The following is a 24899-nucleotide window of genomic DNA, read 5'->3' as shown; positions in this document are numbered from 1 at the left end:
AGACCATAAATACGAAATGAAATGGTAGTATTATGGGATGGTCAGGACCAGGCTACTGTGAGGCATAGGCGCCGACTTCGCGGGTGCTCCAGGGCCCGGGCACCCACGAGAATCTGTGGGCACCCACGGAAAATATGGGCACCCCATGCGCACCCATGGCCAATTTCGCGCGCTACAGTAATACGATCAGCGAGAACTCTTCTAAATGTTACAAGCTTAACTGTAGAGCGTGCCTCAAATTAATTTGGAAGATTGTCAGACTTATATACCCATCCTGTTTGAAATACATCACGGTGGGCAGTGAAGTGTAATCCTTTCCATAATACAGGGGCAGCAGAATCTCTACAAGCAAACATTATAATTATAGTATTGTGTTTTAAGTGAAATCCTGACGTTCATTTTAGGCATATTTAGTTAATGTCTGTCAGAGAATGTTTCAAATAGATTGATTTGTGAAGATGCTAAACTGTGTAAAGCATGATGGGTAGACGGGTCGAGAGAATTCGAGACCTCTTCCGGCTGCCTGGGTTGGTTCCAGAACAATGATCCATCCATTCTGGCAGATTAACCATATTGCTTTATTTTCTGTTGTTTTTAATTGTTTGTCGATATAACAATGTTAACAGTCAGGGGATAAACATGTCATCTTGTATGCCTACTGTACGCTATTTCACGCCAATCGTTTTTTGTCCTCTGCGGTTGCTCTTGTACACAATCAGTAACCATAGAAACATGTTTGGATTGACCGTATGGCATACAGGGCTTTTGCCCAATGGACTGTTGATGAGTCGTGCTGCTAAAGCAGACCTCTTCGAGATAGCAGATATTGATAAAGCTCGTTGTCTGTTAGGGTAAAAAAAAAAAAAAACCTCATAGATAACTAAAATTCCGTTGAAGGCTTCATTGTCGCTCTAAATATCTGTTGGAGTCTTGACTAAAAATGCCCGGTTGGAGTTTTCAGAACAGTGCAGTGTCTATGCAGACGGTTCCGAAGTTGAAGTAGTTCTATCACAGAGTCAGACTACGCGTGAAGCTGTATAATTATGTTGCTCATTATTTCACAAGTTATGGAAGTTATCGAAGGATCTAAGCCTACTTGTCACTACAAGCTAGGACTTCTTACATACAAAGGATAGCAGTTGGAAAGTTTAGCCCACTACAAAATGGTAAGTCACTGTCATCCTGCTAATCCCATGTGTAGCACCGCCGTGTGCTGTTTATTTGATATTTCTCTATGCTCTATGGGTCTTTAGTGATGGTATGACCAAGTTGAGCCTTTGCATATCCATGCTTGTTGTGCGCTGTTGGATTTTTTTGCCATTGTAGGCTATATGCGGCTCTGGCTGCTAACATTGTTGGGTTTAGTTGTGACTGAGTAGCCTGGTTTGAACATAGCTAGCATGAAGTGCGTGGTATGAACGCTGTGTTGCAAGTGACTGAACGCCAGTCTGAATTCACTGTGGGCGCTCGCGTTGCTGCTGCTGTTATTGTTTTCAATTGAGATCCTCTTTGGACGTCTGTATTAGGCTACTGCACAATGCTGCTATGCTTCATAAAAATGTATTTGAAGACATACAACCTTCACATGCATGGTTTCATTTTAGTAACTGACTGCATAGTCAGTGACTGCAGATTTAGCTTTAGTGGCATGCTCAAGGAAAATCTTGATCTTCTAGCTTCACAGCTGTGTGTAGCCTATATTCATTTTAAACACGGTCACCTTTAGTCATAATGCCGTCTAGAAAAAGGCACCGGCAAACGTGATCTGGGCTTTGCGTTTAATTTATAGGCCCTTCACCATGTAAAGCAATTCCATTTTCAATCTCAATTCAAATATAGGCGATTTTATTGTAAAATAGCCTATTGATTTGACAACCACAACGAAAATAAATAAGCTTAGAATACATTTATTATGTAGCCTACTCATTCAAATAAAGTCACCAACTCATGAACCGGTTATGTTGTTGGAAAGCAAGGCATGGCAAACAAACTGGACTTTCTGTGGGTCGCGACCCCCAGTTGGGAACAGTGAGCACCCACGGGACAAAACAAAAGTCGGCGCCTATGNTGTGAGGTGCCCTACGATCTTAACATGGGGACTTCAGCAGGCTCCTCCTTTGTACAGTGTGATTATGCTGGATATAAGGCAGCAGCTGCAATTTTAGTACATTGAATTGTTTTGCTGTGGGAGCTCATACGGGTGTCTTCCTTAACTCATTTTAATTTGAAATACTTATATTACTTAATAGTTAATTAATGTAACATCACACGTGATGGGTGAAATGTACTGGTGGCTTATTCCTAAATCTGATTTTTCCTGATTAATCAGGAATTTTTGATTAACCACCCCAAAATTCAATTATAAATCCACTGTTGGCACCATAGGAACTAACACACTGAAAGTGTTTTTGGCAATCAGCTATCACAGCCCTGAATTATTTATGTGCACTACCTGTGGCTTGTGATGTTTTGAACTTTTAAAAAAAGCGTCAAATTCAATGAAACAGATTGTAACACTGTCAATGAAATGAGTACATGAAGCACACATACACAGCCACAGGCCTGGATCTGTGCATAGACCTGCATCATTTGATTGCCGATATAAGATTGCATAATGAATTTCATCCATTTTGGGTTTCACATCGATTAAATGTATTTTAATGTGAAGACGTGTAACAATACTGTCTTAATTAACACAATGTATCACTCGACTGCGTTGTTATTCACTTATTAACTGATTAATACAAAGTTTAAGGCCTACCGAGTAGGCCCTACTCAAAGGCCTGCTAGGGCTTGACACATGAAATCGCGCATTTTCTCGCGATGGGTCGTTGCTTAAAAATTACCCATGACCCCTTGCGAATCCTCTTTCTAGCCGGCGCCTGAGAATGGGTACGTGTTTGATGGATAGACGTTGCATTATCCATCTCCATCTATCCCTTTTGAGCCAAATTAGGCTTATTTCAATGTTGTTTTCGCTAATATAGTTCAGGTTAAGTACTTGTCTGAAAGTATGGAGTGATATGTCCCGATATTCTGTTGAATAACTTATCAATAGTAGTGGCTAGTAATTGCTAACATGTTCCAAGATGGCTGCTCTTATGGGATAACTATATTTTTACACTAATTTATCGTGTAAGGTTTTCTTGTGTGTGTCGGAATGTCTTCTGGTTGTTGCATACATCATAGGTTTAAACACTGACTCTTCGGAGTGCATTGTTTTTGTTGGGAGAGGTGAAATCTAGCTGTGTTGCTAACTGTAGCGTTTCACTAGCCTCTGACAGACACGTTTCTACATCAGGGAGAGTGTGGTTAATGCGTGCCTTCTTGAGTCCAGTTTGTTTTGGGATTATTTGTCCCACTGTGACTTGAACTTACCTGAACGTGATGAGACATGGAAACTAGCAACTGTTCGTCTCCGTTTAAGCTGCACAATGTGAAGCTGTGTAGTATGCCATGATCATCTGCACGAGTGGAATGAGGATACAACTTTGCTGCGTCCTATACTCATGAGGACTATCACCATTGGAGAACTGACCACTCAAATTCTTAATGGCAATGTATCCTGCCAGTTATTGTTGTTTTTGCTGACCACCATGTTTTGCTTTCTAAGGTATCTCAAGGGACAACTGGCATAAACGCCGCAAGACCGGTGGCAAACGCAAGCCTGTCCACAAGAAGAGGAAGTATGAGTTGGGACGCCCTCCTGCAAACACAAAGGTACCTGTCTGAATGATATGTTCTGTCTTAAGGTTTCTGCGTTGTGGGTGATGTAAACACGTCCTTAGGTTGGTCCTTTTTGACCGTTTTGGTCAAAGCTCTGGACCTTCCAATGCTAGGATCAGTCATAGTTACACTGACACATTGTTGCAGTGATGAGCATCACCTGTGACTTGGAAGGTAAAAGGCACATGTTAACAGATGTGGTTCTATTCTAGATCGGAGGCCGCCGTATCCACACAGTGAGGGTTCGTGGAGGAAATAAGAAGTACCGTGCCCTGAGGTTGGATGTTGGCAACTTTTCTTGGGGATCAGAATGTGAGTACTTTTTTGTTCTGTCAGTTGGAGTGCAGTGTCTGAGTTGGGTTGAGTGCATGCTATGCTTACACTGGATTCTTGATTTCAAATGATTTGATGATGAAATGCATAGTTGGTGGGTGGTTAATTGCTGCTGTACTCTATAGGCTGCACACGCAAGACCAGGATCATTGATGTGGTCTACAATGCCTCCAACAACGAGCTGGTGCGAACCAAGACCCTGGTGAAGAACTGCATCATCCTTGTGGACAGCACTCCCTTCAGACAGTGGTATGAGGCCCACTACGCAACTCCCCTTGGACGCAAGAAGGGTGCCAAACTGGTACGTGTGATTTAAAAAAAAAAAATTAATCGTGTCATTTTGCTGAGGCTTCGTGCTGATAGAAGTGTCATGAAGGTTTTGGACTACCAGATAATTCTTAACCAATTAGTCCCTGAACTGGTGTTAACGATCTTGTTTAACTTCAAAAACGTGTCTTTCAATGATGAGAATCCTGTCAGTTCTGCTGCTGAACATCAGTGATGTTACTTTTATTTTTGCTGAGAAAGACATTACAAATGCTTTATGAGTTTTATAGGAAGTTGGCTGTAGGTTTTTGGCTTAAGACAGGCGTTGATGGTGTTTGCATGTTAACTTGTTTGTTATAGAGTCCTGAAGAGGAGGAAGCGATCAACAAGAAGCGATCCAAGAAGACTCAGAAGAAGTACGATAATCGCAAGAAGACCTGCAAGATCTCCCCTCTTCTGGACGAGCAGTTCCTGCAGGGCAAATTGCTCGGTGAGTTGGCTAGCTCGGTGGTTTTTCACTTTCGTGTAGTTCACTACCATTTCAGTCGGTCTGTAGATTTGGTAATTTCTTCGCATGCACTGGACATATCAAGGAATTAAAACTAAATCCCATGATATTCTTTTTGTGCAAACTAAACTAATATTATGGTTGAAAATTGGAAAAGTTCACTCTGCATGCATGACTTCAGTCCAGTTTGTTTTGGGATTATTTGTCCCACTGCGATTTGAATTTACCTAAACGTGATTGAAATGGAAAAGCCACTGTTCGTCTGTTTAAGCTGCACAATGTGAAGCTGTGTAGTATGCCATGGTTATCTGCTCGAGTGGAATGAGGATACAACTTTGCTGCGTCCTATACTCATGAGGACTATCACCATTGGAGAACTGACCACTCGAATTCATAATGGCCTTGCCTCCTGCCAGTTATTGTTGCTTTAGCTGGCCACCATTTTATTTTTATTTTTTTATTTTTTTTTGGCTCTCTAAGGTATCTCAAGGGACAACTGGCATGCATGACTTGTGGAACACTGAAACGTGTGTCAAATTAATCATGTCTGCAGAGCATGGCCTTTTGCTTTTTTCGTTTTTACGTAGTTGCTGTGGTGGGCAGACTGTTCGTGCCAGATTTCTAAATATTTTGTTTTGTCCTCTTGCCTTTCAGCTTGCATTGCCTCAAGACCGGGACAGTGCGGCAGAGCTGATGGCTATGTCTTGGAAGGTAAAGAACTCGAGTTCTACCTGAGGAAGATCAAGGCCAAGAAAGGCAAATAAATGTACAGCCCTGTTTGATACTGCGACCATTAAAAAAAGAAAAGGAAATTTTCGGTAGTTCTGCTCGTTTTTTGTGGCTGTGTTGGTCCTTGTTTTTCATCCATTTGACATTAAACACAGTTCATCAGCATAGGTAGGGAAACAAGTTTGGCACAACGGTTCAAACTCAAACAATTGTCTATTTCTGAAACGGTGGGTTCCACGTGTGTTTTGCCATGTGACTTATTAGATTTGATGGTGTTGTCTGGGCCTGACTGTAAAGAAAATCAGGCTGTAAATGGATGGACTTGGATTTATTTTATTGGAAATATTACAAATTAAAACTTAATTGCCGTTCTCAGAATATACGGCTTGAAGTTACAGGTGTCAGTTGGCTTTCAGTAGTGAAGTGGTGGTATTGGAGGTGTGCTGTTAGGTGGCTGTAGTTGTGTCCATATGGGTGTCGTCCCCTGCATGTCTCTGGTCCTCATCTCCCCCTTCCTGAACATACTGGACGTCACACTGGACCTCTGTAGGCTTTTTGCAGAGACTGGTAGTGTTCTTAGCATTTGACTCCTCTCTTTGGTAGCACAGTAGTTTGACCCTACTGCGTTTCTTACATTTGCGTTTAGATGGAGGCCACACATGTACAGGCAGGTATTTGCTAACTGCAGAGCTGTTCACAGCTGTGTCTGAGGGGTCCTCTCCAATTAGCCTAAAAGAAAGGATGAGAAATTACAATTTCAGTCAATGTAAGCATTTCTGCTTCATATAAGAATGTATTGACGTACTAGTACCTCATATCATATGTGGAGCCCATGAAGGCTTGTTTGTGGGTTTCATCTGCTGTGGATGTGGTGTAGGGAAGGACAAAGTACTTTTCCACCCAGTATTTGTCCTTTTCAAGCAGGGGAAGGTTCTGATGCATGTCATCCACAGCTAGCATGGATACCTTGGAAAAATATTAGTGTGCAGATTTATTTTTGAAGTTTTAATGGTATGTATACACTGTCTGTGTGTTTTGACAGTGTATTACCTGAATGTTCCTGTCAATGAGCTGGTTTGTTTCAAAGTCGTCGTCATCTTCACCAAATGGATTGATGATCAGTTCACCAACCTGTGACAAAATGCAGTTTTCTAAGTTTGGAATAAACATTTGCTTGGGACTTAACTGTTATCCGTAGAGTGAGTAAAATTACCTTAAGCCAGCCAGCATAGAAAAAGAACTGCAGCAAGGTGAAGACTGGGACATACATGTCCAGAGAGTGACCCTTGTAGTTTTTGGCTGGGTTTAGAAACTGGCGTCCAATCAAGCAGAAGGCAAAATAGGAATACACTGCTACGGTGACCACCTAAAAGAAATATTAAGTTCATTCAACTGTGCCACGAATGTGAATACGGATGCTGTTGCCGAATCAAATCAAAGTACAGGCGTTACTGACCTGTGTGTAGACCAGTGGGATGCTTATCCAGTCATAATGGAACAGCATGCTGCACTTTCCCCTGTACTTGTTCAGCTCCTGTGGGAGAAAAGGGGAAATGATGGACGATTTATAAAAGATTTAAAACCTTTTGTCTAAACGTGTTGGCGCCTTTTCATGACACTGCCAATAACTCACATCCATGAGCAGCCGCAGAGCAATGTCATCCTTCACACGCCCCTCCTCGCGAGCCTGCGACGCCAGGTTCGAGAACCACGTCAGGGGCATCCAGTACTTGTTGAAGTCGGAGTACAAATGGTCCAACTGCTTCTGCTCCTCCTGGGTCATGAAGCCTAAATCCCAGACCACAAAAGCACTGGTTTTATTGTACATACTGTACACAGCTGTGTAGAGCTCAAGACACACAGGGCAACTTTCTGGGAAATAATGTTAAGACTAATTTCATTGGGAACTTTGATCAGCATCAGATTTTAAATATAATTGTCATAAATTTAGGAGACAATCATGTATCTCAGGAATATTTCTCAAAAAAGTCACCCTGTGTATCATCTCAAGTGGGTTTGTAAGGTGGTGTCTGCATGCTCCACACCTGCTTCTACGACATGGTCCAGTGTTGGGAAGCGTCGGCGTACGCGTGTGCTGATGGACCGGAGGATGAGCACTGAGGACAGGTTGGCATACCTCATCAGCGTCCGGCGGAGGAGGCGGCCATGCTCATCTTTCCCGTGGACATTGCCAGACACGACCATCATTAGGTTGTCTGGCAGTGGGAAGCTAGTGTACTGGCCCCACCAGCGGTTGAATGCCTGTGTGACATAGAAACCTCATGGGACAGATACAGTTCAGTCACAAAATAGGATATAACAGGTGATTTAAAAAAATTAATAATAAAAAAAGATTTTGAAGGTGCACTGTGTAATATTTTAAGTGGTTTATTTCAAAATTTCATGCTGCCCATTTACAAATGTCACTTTTTTTCATGGATACTTGACACCACCATCAAATTCTAAGTATTCATTTCATTATTGAATTTGAATTTTTCATACATAGAAACGTGGATCTTTTCTGTGTCTGTCATCGGAATTTCCAGAAGTAGACATTTTTTAGCTGCAAAACGTACTGTTCTTTGGTCATACTAGTAAATAGTTTATTACTTTGTAAATATGGTATTCATGAACATCTGTCATCAAATTTGGCACAGTTTCGATGGGCAGCATAGTTGCAATACATTGTCTGGCCACAATCCTACATAGTGCACCTTTAAATAAAGAAAATATTTTGGAATTACATACCAAGGACAAAAGACATGGGAATAAAATTTGCAAACTGCTCACAGTACTGAACTGTTTTTTCAAACAATATCTGCTGTCTGTCATTAAGGTAACACCTGCCAGAAATAAGAGATATGGTCAAAATTTCACCTTGAAGGAGGTCATATTTAAAATAAATAAATGTTTAGAGATTGAGAACATTTTACCTGTACACAACGCTTATTACGCTGTATAACATGCAAAAAACAATGAACTCTTTGTAGAGAAGCTTGTATATGCTGCCTTTCCATCTGAACAGAAGCTTTGAGAAGCCACCGAATCTGGCATTTGCCACTTCAAGGGTGTAGGAGACCGTCATGATGTCAAAGGGCTTTTGTGGGCTGTGATGACAAAAAAAGACAATTTGTATGAAGCAGCACCCTTTAAATTGTTAAAAAATACTCAATGGGAAGTCCCATCATATTTGCGAATTTGCTTTGGGGGGGGGGGGTTAAAGTTACCCTAGTAACACTGTATTTTTACAGCACAGTCTTTGACCTTGCCTTTTCAGTTCGAGCTTGCATGTCTTGAGTTATTCCAGTAAGAACTCAAAAACCTGGAATTATAGGTTTTACAACACTACAGTAAACAACAATACATATCTATATTTAATATTTTATAATACCTTTTTATGTTTGTAACATTTATGACCATCTCTGCTGTAATATTATTCTCTTGTGTAAACATGTAATTGCAAAACTATCCCCAAGTGCAAATGCTGTGAATAAAATCAGCACAAATGTTACTTTTTCATTTAAGTGAAAACGCTTACCTCTATGTGAGAGCTGCCACCTTGCCCTATGAAATGCCTGGCTCAGAAATCTTCTCAACTATGCTCTCACTTATCTTTTTATATCCACAATGTAGTATTTCACCTTGCATTGATTTATGACCAAGAACAACGTGAATGCCCAACCACATGGATGTTCACATTGATAAACGCAATGAGTATCACTTAATTATGGCATGGTAATGTTTTGCCATTTCTAAGGTTTGGGATTTATATTGATAATGGTATTGGTTGATAATACCCCTTTTAAATATTCATACGATAAGATACTACCACAGCCCAAATAATCTTCAATAATGTGTAAGGATTTCAAGGATCCATCAGGCAGCATTATTTAAACTGGGTTTTTCATGTATTTTACACTAAATACATAGCACATTTTAAGTTCAATATTTGTTGTCCATAAAAACAGGTGTTGTACATTGAGAGTAAATCATATAGAATCAATGTTGTACTACCTGTATTATATTCATATTTGCTATTAGTTGAGGGGAAGATGGACACTATATGGTCTCAAGTAGTGATGAATGATCTTATGGATATCGTATGCCTATATATCATACTGTAAGTGAACCATTCACTTGTCAACATCAATAACTTACTAGCATTTTTACAATGCTTGGTGTAGGCCTACTGTGTACAATTTGCAAACCAATATTTTGATGTACCTTTTTCATTCCACAGTTAATTGAGTAGATGTGTGATGAAGATGACGATGATGATTATTATTACTACTATTATGGTAATTCATTTTAAAATTGTGAAAATGGCTTTTCCATGTTTTGAGGGAAGTTTTATTTGGCCTCTTATGAAGCATTTAAAAACATTTGAAACATGTGCCATTGGGTGTGAACATAAAGTTTCCCAGTGTGTAAACCTTCAGTCTGTGACAGTGAAGGTTTATGACAGCAACAACTCATTACAAATGGACACTGCCATCCGGAACCATATAGTTTTCTGGCATGTTTGAAACCACTGTAGTATTGAATAGTACAGTGTTTCTCAACCTTTTTTATGCGAGGCACCCTTTCAATTCATGAAAAATTTCAAGGCACCCCAAACCAACAAGCCGTAACATAGCATAGCATCGCATCCGATACCACAAAAGCTTAGAAAAGTAACACATTTGGAGACGTCACACGACCTACGTTCAAAGTTGCAGCTGACTGGGGCGACCTATATTTACTTTACTGAAAGATTCCATTGACTTATCAATTTAGACAAATATTTATCATATTACATAATTTATTTATCAGCCACGTTTCCGCGGCACCCCTGAGGGTGGCCCGCGGCACCCCAGGGTGCCCCGGCAAACCCTGTTGAGAAACACTGGAATAGTACATCACCATTCTTCTGACCTTCGCCTGTTTGTTTTTCTCATGGGTCTGAAGCGAGTGCTAAGAGGTACTGCCATAAATCACTTTTTATTGGCTTTCCCACTAACTTGGCATTACGTTTTACACTCCATTGTCACACCAATGCATATGATTTGTCCAGATAAAAACATATAACATACGACCATGTACATTTTATATGGTCTATTTTACCTCTATTATGGATGGACAATGAAGAGTATGACAGTCAGATAGTGGAAGAGAGATTGGGTAAATTACCCAGGAAGAACTCAAACCCGGGTCCCCAAGCAATGCACGTAAGCCCGTACAGGGTATGGGGCCTAGCCCAGTGTGACGCTTCAGAGACTTTTCGGAGTTGAGCGCACTTTCTCTACTAAAAGTTTGTACGCCTCAGCCCCCATACATAACCATTTAGGAGAGCACAGTAACTCTCCCACACCTTCATAGTCATACCAATGAAAGATGATGACAATGTTGTTCAATTCAGCTACTACACCACGTGGGGGCAGTGTCCCCAAGCTGAGGGCTTGTGCTTGGGGATCCAGCCTACTCTGTAGCTCCACCATGTGCCGACCTCTGCTCCATATCTCCAATAAACACCCAAGCCAGGCCTTGCTTGCATAAACACAGCCCTGTGGGGGTTTATTTGTTTATTCGACTTTAAAATAGAAACACTGGTTAAAGATCTTGAGCAGGATATGAATACAAGGGCCAGGTCAGCTAGATTATTCAGTGATTGTGTGTGAGAGCCTGTGTGTGTGTGTGATCATGCGTGCGTGCGTGTGTGCGTGGGTTGGGGTGGTGGCGATGTGGTCAATAGTCAGGCTGCTACTTATCTTAATGCTAAGATGCAGCACATGTGGGAGTGTAAAATCAGACTTTCCAGCAAAGTACCAACTCCTTGATAGTACTGTAGGGTCATCTCTCTCTCTGTGTGTGTGTCTCTCTCGCTTTCCGCATAATTGTCTGACTAGGAAAGAGTGTGGGGGTGGAAAATGTCCCACCCAATCTCTTCACTTTTCTAGAGGTTGAGGAAATGTCAAAGAATCTCAGCAGTGCAGTAGTTACAGTGCATGTCAGTAAAATACAAACAAATGTATTCCACCATTCGGCATACTTGGACGTCTTTTGCCCCTGCAGCACCATTAGCCCCTTAAGACATGGCATTATAAATGTGCTGTTACTAGAATGGCAATGACCAGGTCGTAATGTACTACTAGAGGGCCCCGTGCACTGTCATAGTAGTGTAGTAGCCTACTATACAGTTGTAGGCTAGCGTTAATAATGTTTAAGATAAAGATGACTTATCAGAAAGGATATCAGAAATAAACAAGACAGCGCAGATGGCTTAGGGTTTTTTTATATGGCCGCAATATCGTGTTATTACGCATCATATGCAATGCGTATTATTTCATGAAACCTCAAATCGGACGTTATAGCCTGTACCCTGCACTTTTCATACCTTTCTCAGATGTATGGTAGCCTAATTATCCCAAGCGATTTTGAAATCAAACTGAACCATGCACGGAAGACTCGCATTGTATAGGGATGGGCCTCAGCAAATAACACAGCAAGGCGCTCAAAAGTAATGGTTAATAACATAAGTGGGACTTATGATGCATGCTTTTCAGATTAATTGTGAACATTGGGTGGACTATTTGGCTTTCAACTTTAGACATAGGCTACAGAGTTGGATTCCAGGTCAAAAGCAGCTGTGCTGCTGACGTAATATTAGTAATAGAATGCTTGATGAAACGCTCCATGCTGCGCCGAGATTTCAGAATGTTGACTGTCTAAAATTCTGCACTTCCACGCGTTTCAAACAGGCGGCGTAGGGTACATTTACACAATGATAAAAATAATGGACATGAAAACACGTGGCCATTGGAAATTAACTCCACTAACCACAGTAAAGCAAAATATTAACAATGAAAGTTATTCTAAATAGCATAATAGGGCCCCTTTAACTTTCAATGTCTATTACAGCGTAACACAGGAGGTACGGCGTTCATTAAGGGGTTAATAAGTGTATTTAAACAAGAAAAACACAATATAAACATCTCTTCACTTGTAAATCAAAGGCCTTATTCGACTTATCACAGTGAGATTGTAGAAATCTTGAATATAAACTGTCCACCTAAATCACTATTAAAATTCAAATGTTTCTAAAGCCCACAATCTCATTATTATTGCGTTGTAACACAAACCCATCAAACACAAGGTCCCCCCTGCAGCCATGTCTAAATAATTTGATGAAAGAGCGCACATTTTTACATTGCATTACATTTTGGAGATGCATTTATCCAGAGAGACTTACAAAGGACATAAAAAAAGCAAAATACAGTGTGGGGGAATACAGAGTACAATAGTACAAGAAAACCTACAAATTGTGAACTTGCAGGCATGACAAAGTGCACTTAGTTATATAGGGTCACGGATGAGGAGAGTTAGTTTTGCAATCCAAGAAAGCCCTCTTGGAAGAGATGAGTCTTCACAAGCTTCTTGATGGTTGAGAGGGATGCCCCTACTCTTGCCACCGCCAAATAACAAAGAATCATTTGAACTGGGATCGACTTGTGTGAGTGGAGGGCAATGCAGATATTGGCTGCTGGAGGAAAAGCTGACCAGAGGTAGCTTTGCAGGCAAGGATCAGGGCCTTGGGCTTAATTCAAGCAGATACTGGTAGTCATCGTGTTGATAAAAGTAACATGTGCATCTGCACAAAGTCTTTATATAGTGTCCTTGAGTGTTTTGAAAGATGTTTATAAATAAAATGCTATATTATTTGTATGTATGTATGTATGTATGTGTGTATGTATGTATGTACAGTATGTATGCCTAGCACTGTATGTACAATAATGCACTGTATTATTGTTGTTATTATTAATTAAGCCAAATAAAACAATCCTTGTAAATGAACAGTAGATGGTAAATCAACTGAAATCTTCCAAGAAGAGAAATTCTGAAATATTGTGAGGAGACTACCATCTATCATCACGGCGACCCGGGTTGCACCGGCACTTTGTGATCCACACAGAATCTATCAGCAGGGTGTCTTGGCCCTGTAACCCGACTGCTGCAGTAAACTGGACCTTCCACTGAGGCTACCTGGGCCCCCACCTATATGTGAAAAAGTGTGGCTTTCTTTCGGTGCTCAGATGTCTAGTTGGCTCCGTGAACTCAGGCTGATGGCGGGGCAGCTCCTCTGTGGCTGGTCACGTCACTGGCATGGCCGTAGCCAGAAGTTCGAAGTAAGGGAGGTTAATAGTGATTTTTTAAAAAGGTGCACTGTGTAGGATGGTGCCCAGAGTATCTATTGCAACTACTATGCTGGTCATTGAAACTGTGCTGTCTTCTGCCAATTTTGGTCTTTTCATTTATATTTGCTAAATTGCTAAATAATAGACTAATATTTACTAGTATGACCAAAATACAGTATGTTTTGCAGTTGAAAATATCTATTTCTGGAAATTCAAAATGGCGGATAATGGAGAAGATCCCCTTTTTCATGTATGAAGTGCAATTTTCCCAGTCATAATGAATGCTTAGAATTTGATGGTGGTGGTAAGTATTCATAAAAAATTAACTTTTGTGAATGGGCAACATCAATTCTGGAAATCGACTACTAAAAACATGCAAAAAATATGTACCGGTAGGCAAAAACCGAGATGAAAAAAATATATCATTTTCTCAAAAAATTAGGGAGGTCCGGACCTCCCTTACCTCATATGTGGCTACGGCCATGGTCACTGGAGGTGGTCGCGGCTGGAACAGAGCTGCATTCAGGCCCAGTCCCTTTCATGTGTTCTGTGTGACTGGTGCCCTGTAATGCGCAGCTATGGGAAATGGGCAGAGATGCTGGTTTCAGTGTGATTGGGTAACCCAACGCTGTAATTACAGTCTCCCACACGGACTGAAATCAGAGAACAGGCCTCATGGCTGTTGTGGAGTGAGCACCGGCAGGTCACTGAGAGGATGTTATGGAGAGCAGGTAAAGCCAATGCTGATATGAGAACCCCTGCAAACCGATTTCAGACACACGTTTCAGGCGTTTTGCACAGTGGTGTAGTCTACTTTTTATGGTGGGTATACTGTATATTTGAGGGTTTTTTTTGAAGTGGGTATACTCTATATATTTGTGCCATTCAAAACAATGGATCAATCGATTTTAAGTGGGTATGCTGAAATCCCTGAAATTTAGAAGTGGGTATACTCCGTATACCCGCGTTCTACGTAGACTACACTACTGGTTTTGCATGTGCACAAGTAGCCTAACTTGTGGAACATCCAGTGTGCCGTGTCTGCATACACTAGATGGAGATAATAAAAATAGTTACAATGGTTTGTGCCATCATATGAGTAATAACAAATAAACTAGGCCTGACGTAACTACTAACTACATGCAGTAATATCATAGTCAGTGACAAGGATTATACAAAATCAAAATCATTTATTTTTAAGACAGAAATAAATATTCCTCCTGTGCCAAAATGTTCACAATAAGGCATTTGCTGCAGGTTCAGAACCAGTTTCATTTGTAGTTTTTACATACAGGGCACTTTGAACCTATTTGTAGGTTCTTTTTTTGTTTCTTTTGTGGTTCTAATATATGTAACAAAAATAGCTTTACACCAAGTGCACAACGAACAACACGTACAAGATAGTGGGGAATGACAGAATATTGACATAATAAAAAATACAAATACATTTTTCTGACATAGTGTGGAAAGTGAAGCGTAAGAGTTGTGTCATATTAAGACAAAGTATAGTAGTTCAAAGTCACATTTTGAACATAGGCAGACCAAACAAAGACACAAAATATAAAGCCATGGTTTTCAAATCCAGTCAAGAATACCAAGTCCTCACTTTGACCTGATTACGTCGTATTTGTATTGGGACATGACTGTTTCATTCCAGTGAAATCACACCTATGCGCACACGTGCCTCAGTGAAATGGGGGCGCTCCTCCCTTAAACATCTACTACAAACACTTGCATTGATGACAGAAAGAGATATTCAGATGGGAAATCTAGAACCTCAGTCTCACAATTGTAGCTTTAGGCTACAACAACCCGATAGAGCCTCACTTTTCTCTCTTTCTGTCAGCAGTCAAATGAGCTTACTCTGCTTCTTTGTAAAGTCAAGCTGATGACACAGATCTTATCTACCTGCAGTGTTTTACCTAGCTCTGCTGTTTTTCATATGCTGATGCACTTTAACTGCACAGCGTCCCTGGTTACTTTCTACAGGACGTAGTGTTGAATCCCTTTCCCCATTTGTAAGCCACTGAAATGAGCAGATGGCAGATCGCGTTATCAGAGTCTCTAAACTGTTCATGTCCTTATCGGTGGGCTCTTGTGAGGCGGACGCGCATGTTCTATGGCCTTCAGATGATATCACCCTAACAGCCATTGTTGTCAGCATACGTAAATCTTTTTTCTTTCCTTGTGGCTTTGAATATTAGTACAGGTGCCATAGCGTTTATCTTGACAGACCTGAAGCCCATCTCCCACAGGAAAGAGGGGTGCACTGACAGGCAGTGACCTAGAGTTATAAAACAATAGATGACATCACCTGACTCTACTGGAGAGAGTGCGAGAGAGAGAGAGAGAGAGAGAGAGAGAGAGAGAGAGAGAGAGAGAGAGAGAGAGAGAGAGCATGGAGACATTTGTTGTTTGTTTGGTTGGTTGGTGTGTTACAGGTTTGCCTCTCCACCATGTTTCCTTGCATCATAAACACTGATAGTGGGGCAGATCCAGACCCGTCAGGCATAGTAGAATTATTTAAACATCTATAGCAGGGGTGTCAAACTCAAATTGACCGAGGATCAAAATCTGGAGCGAAGTCGCGGGCCAAACTCAATATTTATTTATTTTTTATTTTCAAAAATTGGCTAAAATTGCTCATGTTTAAATTTATGTTTAAACAGATTCCCATATAGTTCAAATGTGCCTGCACATATTCTGCTGCATTTGAGTGTGAGCTGTTTCAATGGCCTGGGCCCATAATCCTGTGATATACACATTGTCATGTTCAAATCTTAATACACTACACAGTTATGGTGTATGTGGGTCAACTGTAATACACATTTGAAATGATCTCGCGGGCCAAATAAAATGGCTCCGCGGGCCAAATTTGGCCCGGGCCTGAGTTTGACATCCCTGATCTATAGATATGAAAACAATTTCCGCTATTTTCCCCCCTGCATGTTAAATGTTCAATGTTAGATGTTTCAATTGTTATTTATTACTTCATCGGTTTATTATTACTTATTACTTGTTACACTGTTATTAGTCCAGTCTTGCACTTTAATGTCTTGTTAATGTCAGTCCTGCGTATATCTACAGTATGTCTTTGCATTGGGTAGAGAAAAATGTCATTTCAATTTCCTCGTATGACCTGTACATATGAAGATACTGACAATAAAGCTGACTTGACTTGACTTGCAATTTAGCAGCATTACTTAAAAAACAGTTAAGGTCAGTCAACAGAAAGCACAAACAAGCCAGTGAAATCCAAATCAAACAAAACATTTACAAAATGTTCACAAATAATAATGACACATGACATGAACATGTTTGACCTCCATACCCTGTACGGTGTCTCTGGTGGCACAGAAAAATCGTTCCACTTCAGTGTGCCCTAACCAAAAAAAATCCCCCAGAATTCTCGGTGCCAGTCACTGGCTCTCAGGGTTTAATTATGAGTTTACCTGCAGTCTCATTTGAGCAGTTCTCACACTCTGAATGGAGTCAAACAATAGCACTTGCAACCAGGAATGTAGCCCTGATAGCAGAGACGTCTTCTTACGACTCTGCAGTTTACCTTTGAACAATTGACAGGATTACCCTCCTCCAGTTCCTGCATCGCATTCCAGGAGATCAGCGGTACTCTGCGCTTCTTTGATCAACCAGACTGCTTCTTTGACCACGAAGTCAAAACAGAACCTGCAAACCCACATACTAAAAATGTTTACAAATCCTTCCATCCTATTGTTCGTATGATGCTGGTCACGACAAGTCCACGCTCTCGTACTCCCCATGGTCGGAATCCTCTATCTCGATGGCGGGGACGAGGCTGTAGTACTCCGTGGACTGAGTCATGTAGGCCTTCTCTCGGTCGGCCGAGTCCTTCATGACCTCGGTGACGCTCACCGTCTCCAGGTCGGCCTTGCTGCCCCGCCCCTGGGACGGCTGGCGCTCCGTGGAGACGGAGGAGGGCGGCCGCGTCTGCGCCAGGGACTCGGCCGAGCCCAGGCGGATCTCCACCTCCTCGTAGATGTCCCGCGTGCTGCCCAGCAGGGCCGAGGCCGGCCGCAGCATCAGCTGGTTCTTCATGATGCCCTCCTTGCTGCCCTCTCTGGGCACGCTCAACTCGCCGCCGCCGCCACCGCCACCGCCGGGCAGCGCCGCCGTCTGCGGCTTGGCGTGGCTCCAGCGCCCGTTGCAGTTGGCCAGCTGCGCACCCCTGCTGCCGCCGCCAGATCCTTTCTTTCCTGCCGGGCCAAAGGCCGGGGTCTCTTTCCTTTTCCTCTTCCTGCCGCAGCACCAGCACAGCACCAGCACCACCAGCATGAACAAGGGCAGCAGGATGAAGAGGGCGGTGAGCCCGGCCGGCTGGCACACGTCTGTCCGCTGCACGGACCACACGCTCTGCCCCTCCAGGCTCCAGGGAGCGGAGCAGGTCAGATTCCCCAGCACCGCTTCCAGACTGCCACTACTACTACCACTGCGGGACACCGTGCTGGTGTTGTGAAGGCCGTGGTCACCGTGAAGGTCCCCTACCAGAGAGCACGTGCAGTCCCAGAGGTTGTGGGACAGGTCCAGCCGTTGCCAGCCGTCGCGTCTCGTGAGGATGCCGCTGGGAAGAGTCGTGAGACGGTTTCCTCTCAGGTCCAGCTCCTGAAGCTCCTCCGAGCTCCACAGGGGCGACTCCGGCAGAGCGTGCAGTCGGTTGATGCCGAGGTCCAGCACTCTGAGTCTGGACGCGGTGGTCAGGAACCCCTCCGGCAGGACAGAGAGACTGTTGTGTCCCAGGAATAGTTCCCGCAGCATGGCTGGGGCCGCCCCGCTCTCGCCGTTGTGAATCTGGCTGATGTTGCAGTGGGACAGATCCAGGACCTGAAGAGCGGGGTGAGAGGAGAAGGCTTCCCACTGCACATGGCCAAAAGCAGACCCAGAGTAGTTGAGACAGCAGGCTCCCGCAGGCAGGGTGACGGGAAACTCCACCAAAACTGTTGCCATAGGACACTCGCAGTCATCTTCTGTAGCCTCTGTCAACAGCCATGCGTACAGGAGGAGAAACGTCTTCAGTGACATAATCCCTAAAACAGACAGCACTGATTAACGCTTAATAAACAAGTAAGACAAACACGTCCATCTATACATATTTACATAACATGATATATCTCCTCATTATTAGTCAGTATTATTGTGACTATGCACATGAGCCATGATAAATGCCTGCCAGTGCCTATTGAAGCAGTGGAGACACTGTACAAAAGAACACATGTGTCTCTTCAACACTTGTCTGCGTTTGCAGTGTCCTGAGGGATCTGCTTTCTCTAGCCCCCAAAGAGAGAAGTAAACAGGCCCTAGTGCCTGGCAACCGTGCCTGGTGCTCTTAGCTGTTGTTGCTCGTCTGAGGGTTGGCATGGCGATGGTTGGGGCTTGGGATCAGAAGTCCATCTTACTAGGAAATGAATATGTCAAGTAGACAGCTTCAAGCACCTGAAGACTTGTGTTGTGCATCAGGTAAACGTTGACAAAAATGCTTAAAAGTATAAGACATTCATTGTTATCGACATGAAGATCTGGTATTTTGTATTTAGTCAAAATCTTTAGCAGAGAGTGACTGTTTACTTGGGGGTTCATATCAACTGAGGCACTGCTTTACTAGAAACTTCAGTTTAAACAATTCATCATTTATTCGTTATAATGTCACAACAATAACAATAATTCACTTTGATATTGACAATGAACCGTCAATCTGTCACTGTTAAAAAAAGATTGTTTGTAGCCTATGTGTGTGTGTGGGTGGGTGTGTTGCCTCACAACTCGTGCAGGCTAGTGTTCGAGAGAGGTCCTCGTTCCCTATTGAGCCTGTTCTGACATCACTTTCCTGATGTCAACAATGGGGCCTGGGCCTTCCAGCGGGGGTGGAATGTGCTAACTCCCCAACACTGTAGAGGACCCATGGAAGCTAGGCTGGGGTGGGGTGGGGTGGGGCGCCTCACACTAGCGCACCACACAACCAGGCCTTAGCCGCTCACAGCTGATTCACAACTACAGCATGCGGCTGCACTGACAAGTAAACGCCTCACCCAGTAGGCTATTGCAAACATGTTCCATCTCCCCAAAATTAGGGTGTGTATATGAGACTCCCGTTAGGCATCAAAGCCCATTGGGAAACTCGAAAGAAATCAGATCATTTTATGTAGACTATCACATTAAGCTATTTTATTTCAAGCCTGTTCAAATAGTAAACTGAGTGAAACATAATTAACAGGCCAGTTGGCAAATAATAGTGAACGTAGCAACTCTGGTGTTCATATATTGACAGCATTGTGTCTTCTGCTAGTACTTTTATGGTAATATCTGTTGAGGAAGCTTTTCACGGTTTGCTTTATAAAAGGGAAGAAGGGCAAAATCATTATTGTTTCCTCCCACTCAATTTACATCTCAAAACTTCCGCAGAGGCACAACAATTAATTTGGTTCCACCTGTATGAAGCAAAAAGGCCTGAAATTGAACAGTGAGCCAAAAAGTGACCAATGGTCATTGAACTCAGGGCTACTGCATTTCAGAGCACGGTGTCTGTGGCAGATTAAGTTAAACGTGAGATGTACATTGAACACTGTTGGTCTTGAATGTGAAATGCACTCTGTTCCTCAGTGGTCATTGTCAGCAATCCACATTGATATTAGATAAATGTTGAATAGGTTGTGTTAATTAGTAACTATCTTGCTGTTTCGTCCTCAAGGTTCATGCACGGTTTAAGGTAGTCAGGTTTGTGAAATGTGTTTGGTCAGATCTAGTTTTAATCACATTGTATTTGTTTTAATTTATTTTTTGAATTTCCAAAACACATCACTTGTCGATCTAAATGTATAGGCCAATTCATGAAAGGGCAACATGTGAGAACTGATTTACATTTATATTCAGTTACTATTTTCTTTCCTTCTTATTTTTAGTTTAAGAATCACTCAGATAGCCTCACCTCTTCCTGTCTGAGGACTTGGCTTATCATTGAGCTCCTAACAAACAGGGTAGAAAGGTCGTATCAGCGTATTGATTTAATGTGGCAATGATGGCCTATATTAGTCAGAGCAGTCATAAGGAAATACAGTGTAGGCTACAAGATTCTATCCATAAAGCCAAATCATGACATTAAAAGATAACATCTGAGATACTATGGAAATAGGTAACACATCTTGTCAGCCGAGTTATAGTTCACTGCCCCCTTGGCAACCCAACAAACACCTCACAACTTCTGCGAAGAGGATAAAGCCATGATAACAATGGGTCTCCAAATTCTCTCATAAAAATGAAAGGTTATTTTCAGACACGAGGATGATCTCATTGTCCAACAATGTAAGCAACATCCTCTGCCCAGTAGATAGCGGAGTAGTAGGCACCAACTTCTTTACTCTTGTGTTGTTAGCCATCACAACAAAAAGATCATGACATGACCATATCACACAAGCGTGGCACAAATTGATGAACAGAGATATAATTTATCCAGCATTTTAGACACTGCTTTTATCCGCAGTTTGGTGACAATTAGTTTGCTAATCCAACTGATTTCAAATGCATTCATCACTATCAACGCCATACTTATGAAGCTCACTGTAATTAAAAAAAAGTACTTTTCCACAGATGGCACATTATTGCATTTACGCACAGTTACGCACAGTTTCACACGCACTTGACACTATATGTTATTGTTTTTTTCTCCCTCACCTTTTGTTGCTGACATGATTTCAGTGGAGACCTGTTACTTTTCCACAGACAGATGCACCATGAGTTGGCGGTAGATTTGCGGTCCTGGCTGTTGTCGAAAACGCTTAGAGCAGCAACCCAGCGCTTCATCACGTCAAAGTTCGCCTACTGAACGCCCTCTCCCCTATGGGTGTGCCTCTATGCAATACAACAAGGCGTGGAATGAGGAAATTCAGCTTCCTGTGTGTATATGATCCTATTCGCCCTCCTGCAGTTCACAGTATGGCAGGGAGATGCTGACATCTGGCACCTCGGTCATGGACCAAACCTACTTTAGTTCTAATGGGCTTATTCACCATATCACTATGCAGCAAATGATTCATATCTGGACTTATTCATTGATAGAAAACCTATTTGCGCAATACTTTATGCACTTGTTTTAGATAGTAGTCTCCCAATAAGACATGCTCAAGCGCCAACCTTTTTGCGTTGCATTGATTGGCCTACTACACCAGAGGGTGGCAGTGTTTCCAAAGCATTAAGTAAATCAAGGACTTTTTCATTCATTGAAGAACTAATAATGCCATCCAGTGAATACTACCAAGTTACTAGGCCCACAGTTTGTAAATCTTAAAGGTTTTGCATGGCTTTGTTACAAAGTCTGAAAAAAGTGTAATTGAACATGTCAGCATGTGTTTGTGTAAATAGTGTAGACTATTTATTGAAACAATCTTTGGCAAATTCATTTTCTCTTGTGAGAAACAATTACAATTAAAGGCCCTTTTATATGACAGTACAAACTTTAACCATAGATAATGCTACACGTTGCTATTCCCTATGAGCATTTTTAAATACCCTTACAACAGTGCAAAACAACATTATGGGCTACTGCATGGTTGGCTATCTACAATTGATGAATGTAAACATTGTTGCTTCTGGTGAGAAAAAAAAATGAAAAAAGCAAAATGAGAATTTAAAAATTGGGAAATGAGCAAGTAGCAAAGGGATGAAGAGCATTACAGAAAGCCGTGCATAGGCTACAGACACGGACATGAACACAACACAGACAGGTAGACGCATAAGAGAGGGAGTGGACAGGACAGATAAGAAAAGACACTCCTGGTCAGGTTATAAAGAAGGTAATGGCAAAGGCCAAGCCCAGTCCAGTCCAGTCTTTTGGGGACAGATCCTTGAGTAAACTGTGGCATGATAATGATGACAAGGCATGCTAGTGCTTTCTCCCCAAACATGTGGAACTGGAACCAAAGATTCTCTATTCTAATATAGCATATAGATTGTCTCTGCTGGAACCATCCTGTGCCTTCCAGACCCAGTCACAAAAGCAACCTCATATGAAACTTCCAGGATGGGGGGCATACACACTACCAAGTGAGCTAAAAGCAGAGCTTCTAGCTATGCCAGACAGTAGTGTATCAGTGTGAGGCTTCGCGATGGGAGGTTTGCTGATGTTCCATGCTATGCTGAGGTCTGCTAGCTGGCATCTGTTACATGCGGACGGTGAATGTCATCTCCGCTCACAGCTTTCACAGGCACATCTGAGAGCTCACTTTCCTCTGGAGGGAAGGAAACGCATGTCCATGATGTCCCCCTGATGGCTGTTGCTCCTGCCCTCTGAAGCCTGTTGGGGAGACCAGGGGTCAAGCTTACTCACACCTGTTTGTGTTCAGATAAAGGTTTCTGTTTACAACTCTTTCGATTTCTTACTTTTTTTCATTGTTGGTAATTTTGTGGTTTGGAATTGCACAACATTTTATTTTATGTCCAGTGGTGTAGTCTACTTTTTTATGGTGGGTATACTGTATATTTGAGCATTTTTTGAAGTGGGTATACTGTATATTTGTGCCATTCAAAATAATGGATCAATCAATTTTAAGTGGGTATACTGAAATTTAGAAGTGGGTATACTCCGTATACCCGCATTCTACGTAGACTACACCACTGTTTATGTCTAATGTGAAGGACAGAGATACTTTTAGTGTAATTCAGTGCGTGTACGACATGCTACCTGCAGAGGGGGCTGTTGAGGTGGAGTTCAGCATGTATCCGCTGGGTTCAAATGATGATTGACCTCCAGGGCCATCACTGTTGTAATGTTCAAGAAGACTGAGATCTTCAGAGTGGAAACCTTGAGAGTACAGCCAGAAAAAAATCCAACATTCAGTCAAATGCTCATACAAGGCTAGATACATTTCCTTTATCCTTGTCTGTCTTTTATTTTACTTTTGTACGTTGTGTTTCTATGTTGATACAGATCATGCACTTGTGTCTGTTATAAAGAATTGAAATGAATTGAAAAACTAAACAGGTAAAGCATTAAAGATATATATTAGCACCAACAGCTTGCTTTGGTGACCAGTAAAAAATGACCAAATTACCAGAGAGGGTTCAGTGGTGTATGCAAAAGCACAACATTCAAAACACTTCCAAAGAACATTAGACTAACATCCTGTTTGTGCTATTAAGGTTATAGCATTTTCTATAACCGTAAATGAATACACATAAAACTTCACATCCGTCGATGGCACTGACAGATGTTTCTTTATGTCAAAACCTGACTATCAAACCCTCAAAAGGAAATTAGACGACGGTATGATAGCCACTATTTGTTAGGCTCAGTAATAATCACTTGTTAGAGCAAATCAGCCACGTAAATAAAGGGAAACGGGCAAATATGCTTGTAAATTTTACTCAGAGGATTTTCCAAAACATTAAAGGATCTGCTGAGCTCATAAAAAGGTGTACTGGAAATGGCCCCATTATTTCCAGACGTAGATGCTAAAGGTCAGTCTAACTGTTTCTCAAAGAGTGCTGTTTTTGCTTTACAATCTCTTCATGAGTCGGTTGGAATTTGGTTCATTAGGCAATAATGGATGAGAACTCAACAGCTTCCCCTCCGGATCTTGAGAGGATAATGTTCTTTTCTAAGCATTAAAAACTAATAGGTAGTTTTTATTCAGTTTGAGTCTGACATTTCTTAAGGTAATTCTCTCTTCATTAAATGCCAGATGCTATTTAAATAAAACCATCTGCAGTCCCAGCACCTTCTCACAAACGGCAGCCCTCCTCAAAATATCTTTTCCTCCCCAAAAATTACATGGAAACGTCATAATATTTTCTAATTAACTAACAGGGGGGAAACACCCCAATACTTCAATACTAGACAGACACTAGTCTGCAAGAGGGCTTACAGCAGTCTTACCCAGGCATGATGGTGGGAGGTCAGGAAAGAGTCCATCAGGCTTTTGGTCACCCTGGCTGGGCTGCAACCCCAGCTTGGTGGAGTATGCCACGGGTTCCACCCGGCTTCTGAGAAGGCCTAGTTCGGAAAACATCAGCGACGAGTGAAATCTGTGAGTCGGAGAGAAGGACTTGCTTCAGTCACAACATTTTGGCCATTTTCCCATATGGCTAACTTTTCCTGTCGCTAGTTCCATTAGCCGGTGAGTGAGAAATACAGTACATTA

The 24899-nt window shown here is 42.1% G+C and overlaps 4 protein-coding genes and 2 non-coding genes across 7 annotated transcripts in view; 3 read left to right on the top strand and 3 right to left on the bottom strand.

Moving 5' to 3' along the window:
- The first annotated feature begins 2793 nt into the window (after positions 1 to 2793).
- rps8a (ribosomal protein S8a) lies at positions 2794 to 5646 on the top strand. The gene is made up of 6 exons (XM_063218999.1): positions 2794 to 2892; positions 3614 to 3720; positions 3939 to 4038; positions 4185 to 4360; positions 4687 to 4816; positions 5489 to 5646. The coding sequence occupies exons 1-6, from the start codon at positions 2889 to 2891 to the stop codon at positions 5596 to 5598; spliced, it is 627 nt and encodes a 208-aa protein (XP_063075069.1). The 5' UTR covers positions 2794 to 2888; the 3' UTR covers positions 5599 to 5646.
- LOC134466677 (small nucleolar RNA SNORD46) lies at positions 3761 to 3866 on the top strand. Its single transcript, XR_010038380.1, has one exon. It is a non-coding gene; the product is annotated as a small nucleolar RNA SNORD46 (small nucleolar RNA).
- On the top strand, positions 4516 to 4586 carry LOC134466676 (small nucleolar RNA SNORD38). Its single transcript, XR_010038379.1, has one exon. It is a non-coding gene; the product is annotated as a small nucleolar RNA SNORD38 (small nucleolar RNA).
- Positions 5647 to 5744: 98 nt separating the features above from the next.
- Positions 5745 to 8701, bottom strand: best4 (bestrophin 4). Its single transcript, XM_063219000.1, has 9 exons — positions 8497 to 8701; positions 8312 to 8406; positions 7609 to 7842; positions 7197 to 7351; positions 7020 to 7097; positions 6777 to 6929; positions 6614 to 6694; positions 6375 to 6529; positions 5745 to 6292 (listed from the first exon to the last, which is right to left on the bottom strand). Exons 1-9 carry the CDS (start codon positions 8646 to 8648, stop codon positions 6010 to 6012), a joined length of 1386 nt encoding a protein of 461 aa, XP_063075070.1. The 5' UTR covers positions 8649 to 8701; the 3' UTR covers positions 5745 to 6009.
- A 6214-nt stretch (positions 8702 to 14915) lies between these two features.
- Positions 14916 to 21524, bottom strand: si:ch211-106k21.5 (SLIT and NTRK-like protein 3). The gene is made up of 2 exons (XM_063218995.1): positions 21436 to 21524; positions 14916 to 18797 (listed from the first exon to the last, which is right to left on the bottom strand). The coding sequence occupies exons 1-2, from the start codon at positions 21449 to 21451 to the stop codon at positions 17485 to 17487; spliced, it is 1329 nt and encodes a 442-aa protein (XP_063075065.1). The 5' UTR covers positions 21452 to 21524; the 3' UTR covers positions 14916 to 17484.
- Positions 21525 to 22032: 508 nt separating this feature from the next.
- Positions 22033 to 24899, bottom strand: part of LOC134465360 (zinc finger protein GLIS1) — a 28452-nt gene continuing 25585 nt past the window's right edge. The window contains exons 8-10 of one of the 2 annotated variants that reach the window (XM_063218991.1): positions 24635 to 24783; positions 23441 to 23560; positions 22033 to 23088 (exon numbers count right to left, since the gene is read on the bottom strand). In XM_063218991.1, coding sequence (XP_063075061.1) covers positions 22979 to 23088; positions 23441 to 23560; positions 24635 to 24783 — 379 coding nt within the window. In that variant the 3' untranslated portion in view covers positions 22033 to 22978. The remainder of the gene's footprint in view (positions 23089 to 23440; positions 23561 to 24634; positions 24784 to 24899) is intronic. The other variant, XM_063218992.1, reaches the window with a different exon arrangement.

This window comes from Engraulis encrasicolus, chromosome 16, assembly GCF_034702125.1.
Source record: "Engraulis encrasicolus isolate BLACKSEA-1 chromosome 16, IST_EnEncr_1.0, whole genome shotgun sequence".
Classification (NCBI taxonomy): Eukaryota; Metazoa; Chordata; class Actinopteri; order Clupeiformes; family Engraulidae; genus Engraulis; species Engraulis encrasicolus.
The sequence above is the reverse complement of the archived record's forward strand: the minus strand, read 5'-3'. Positions and strand labels throughout refer to the sequence as shown.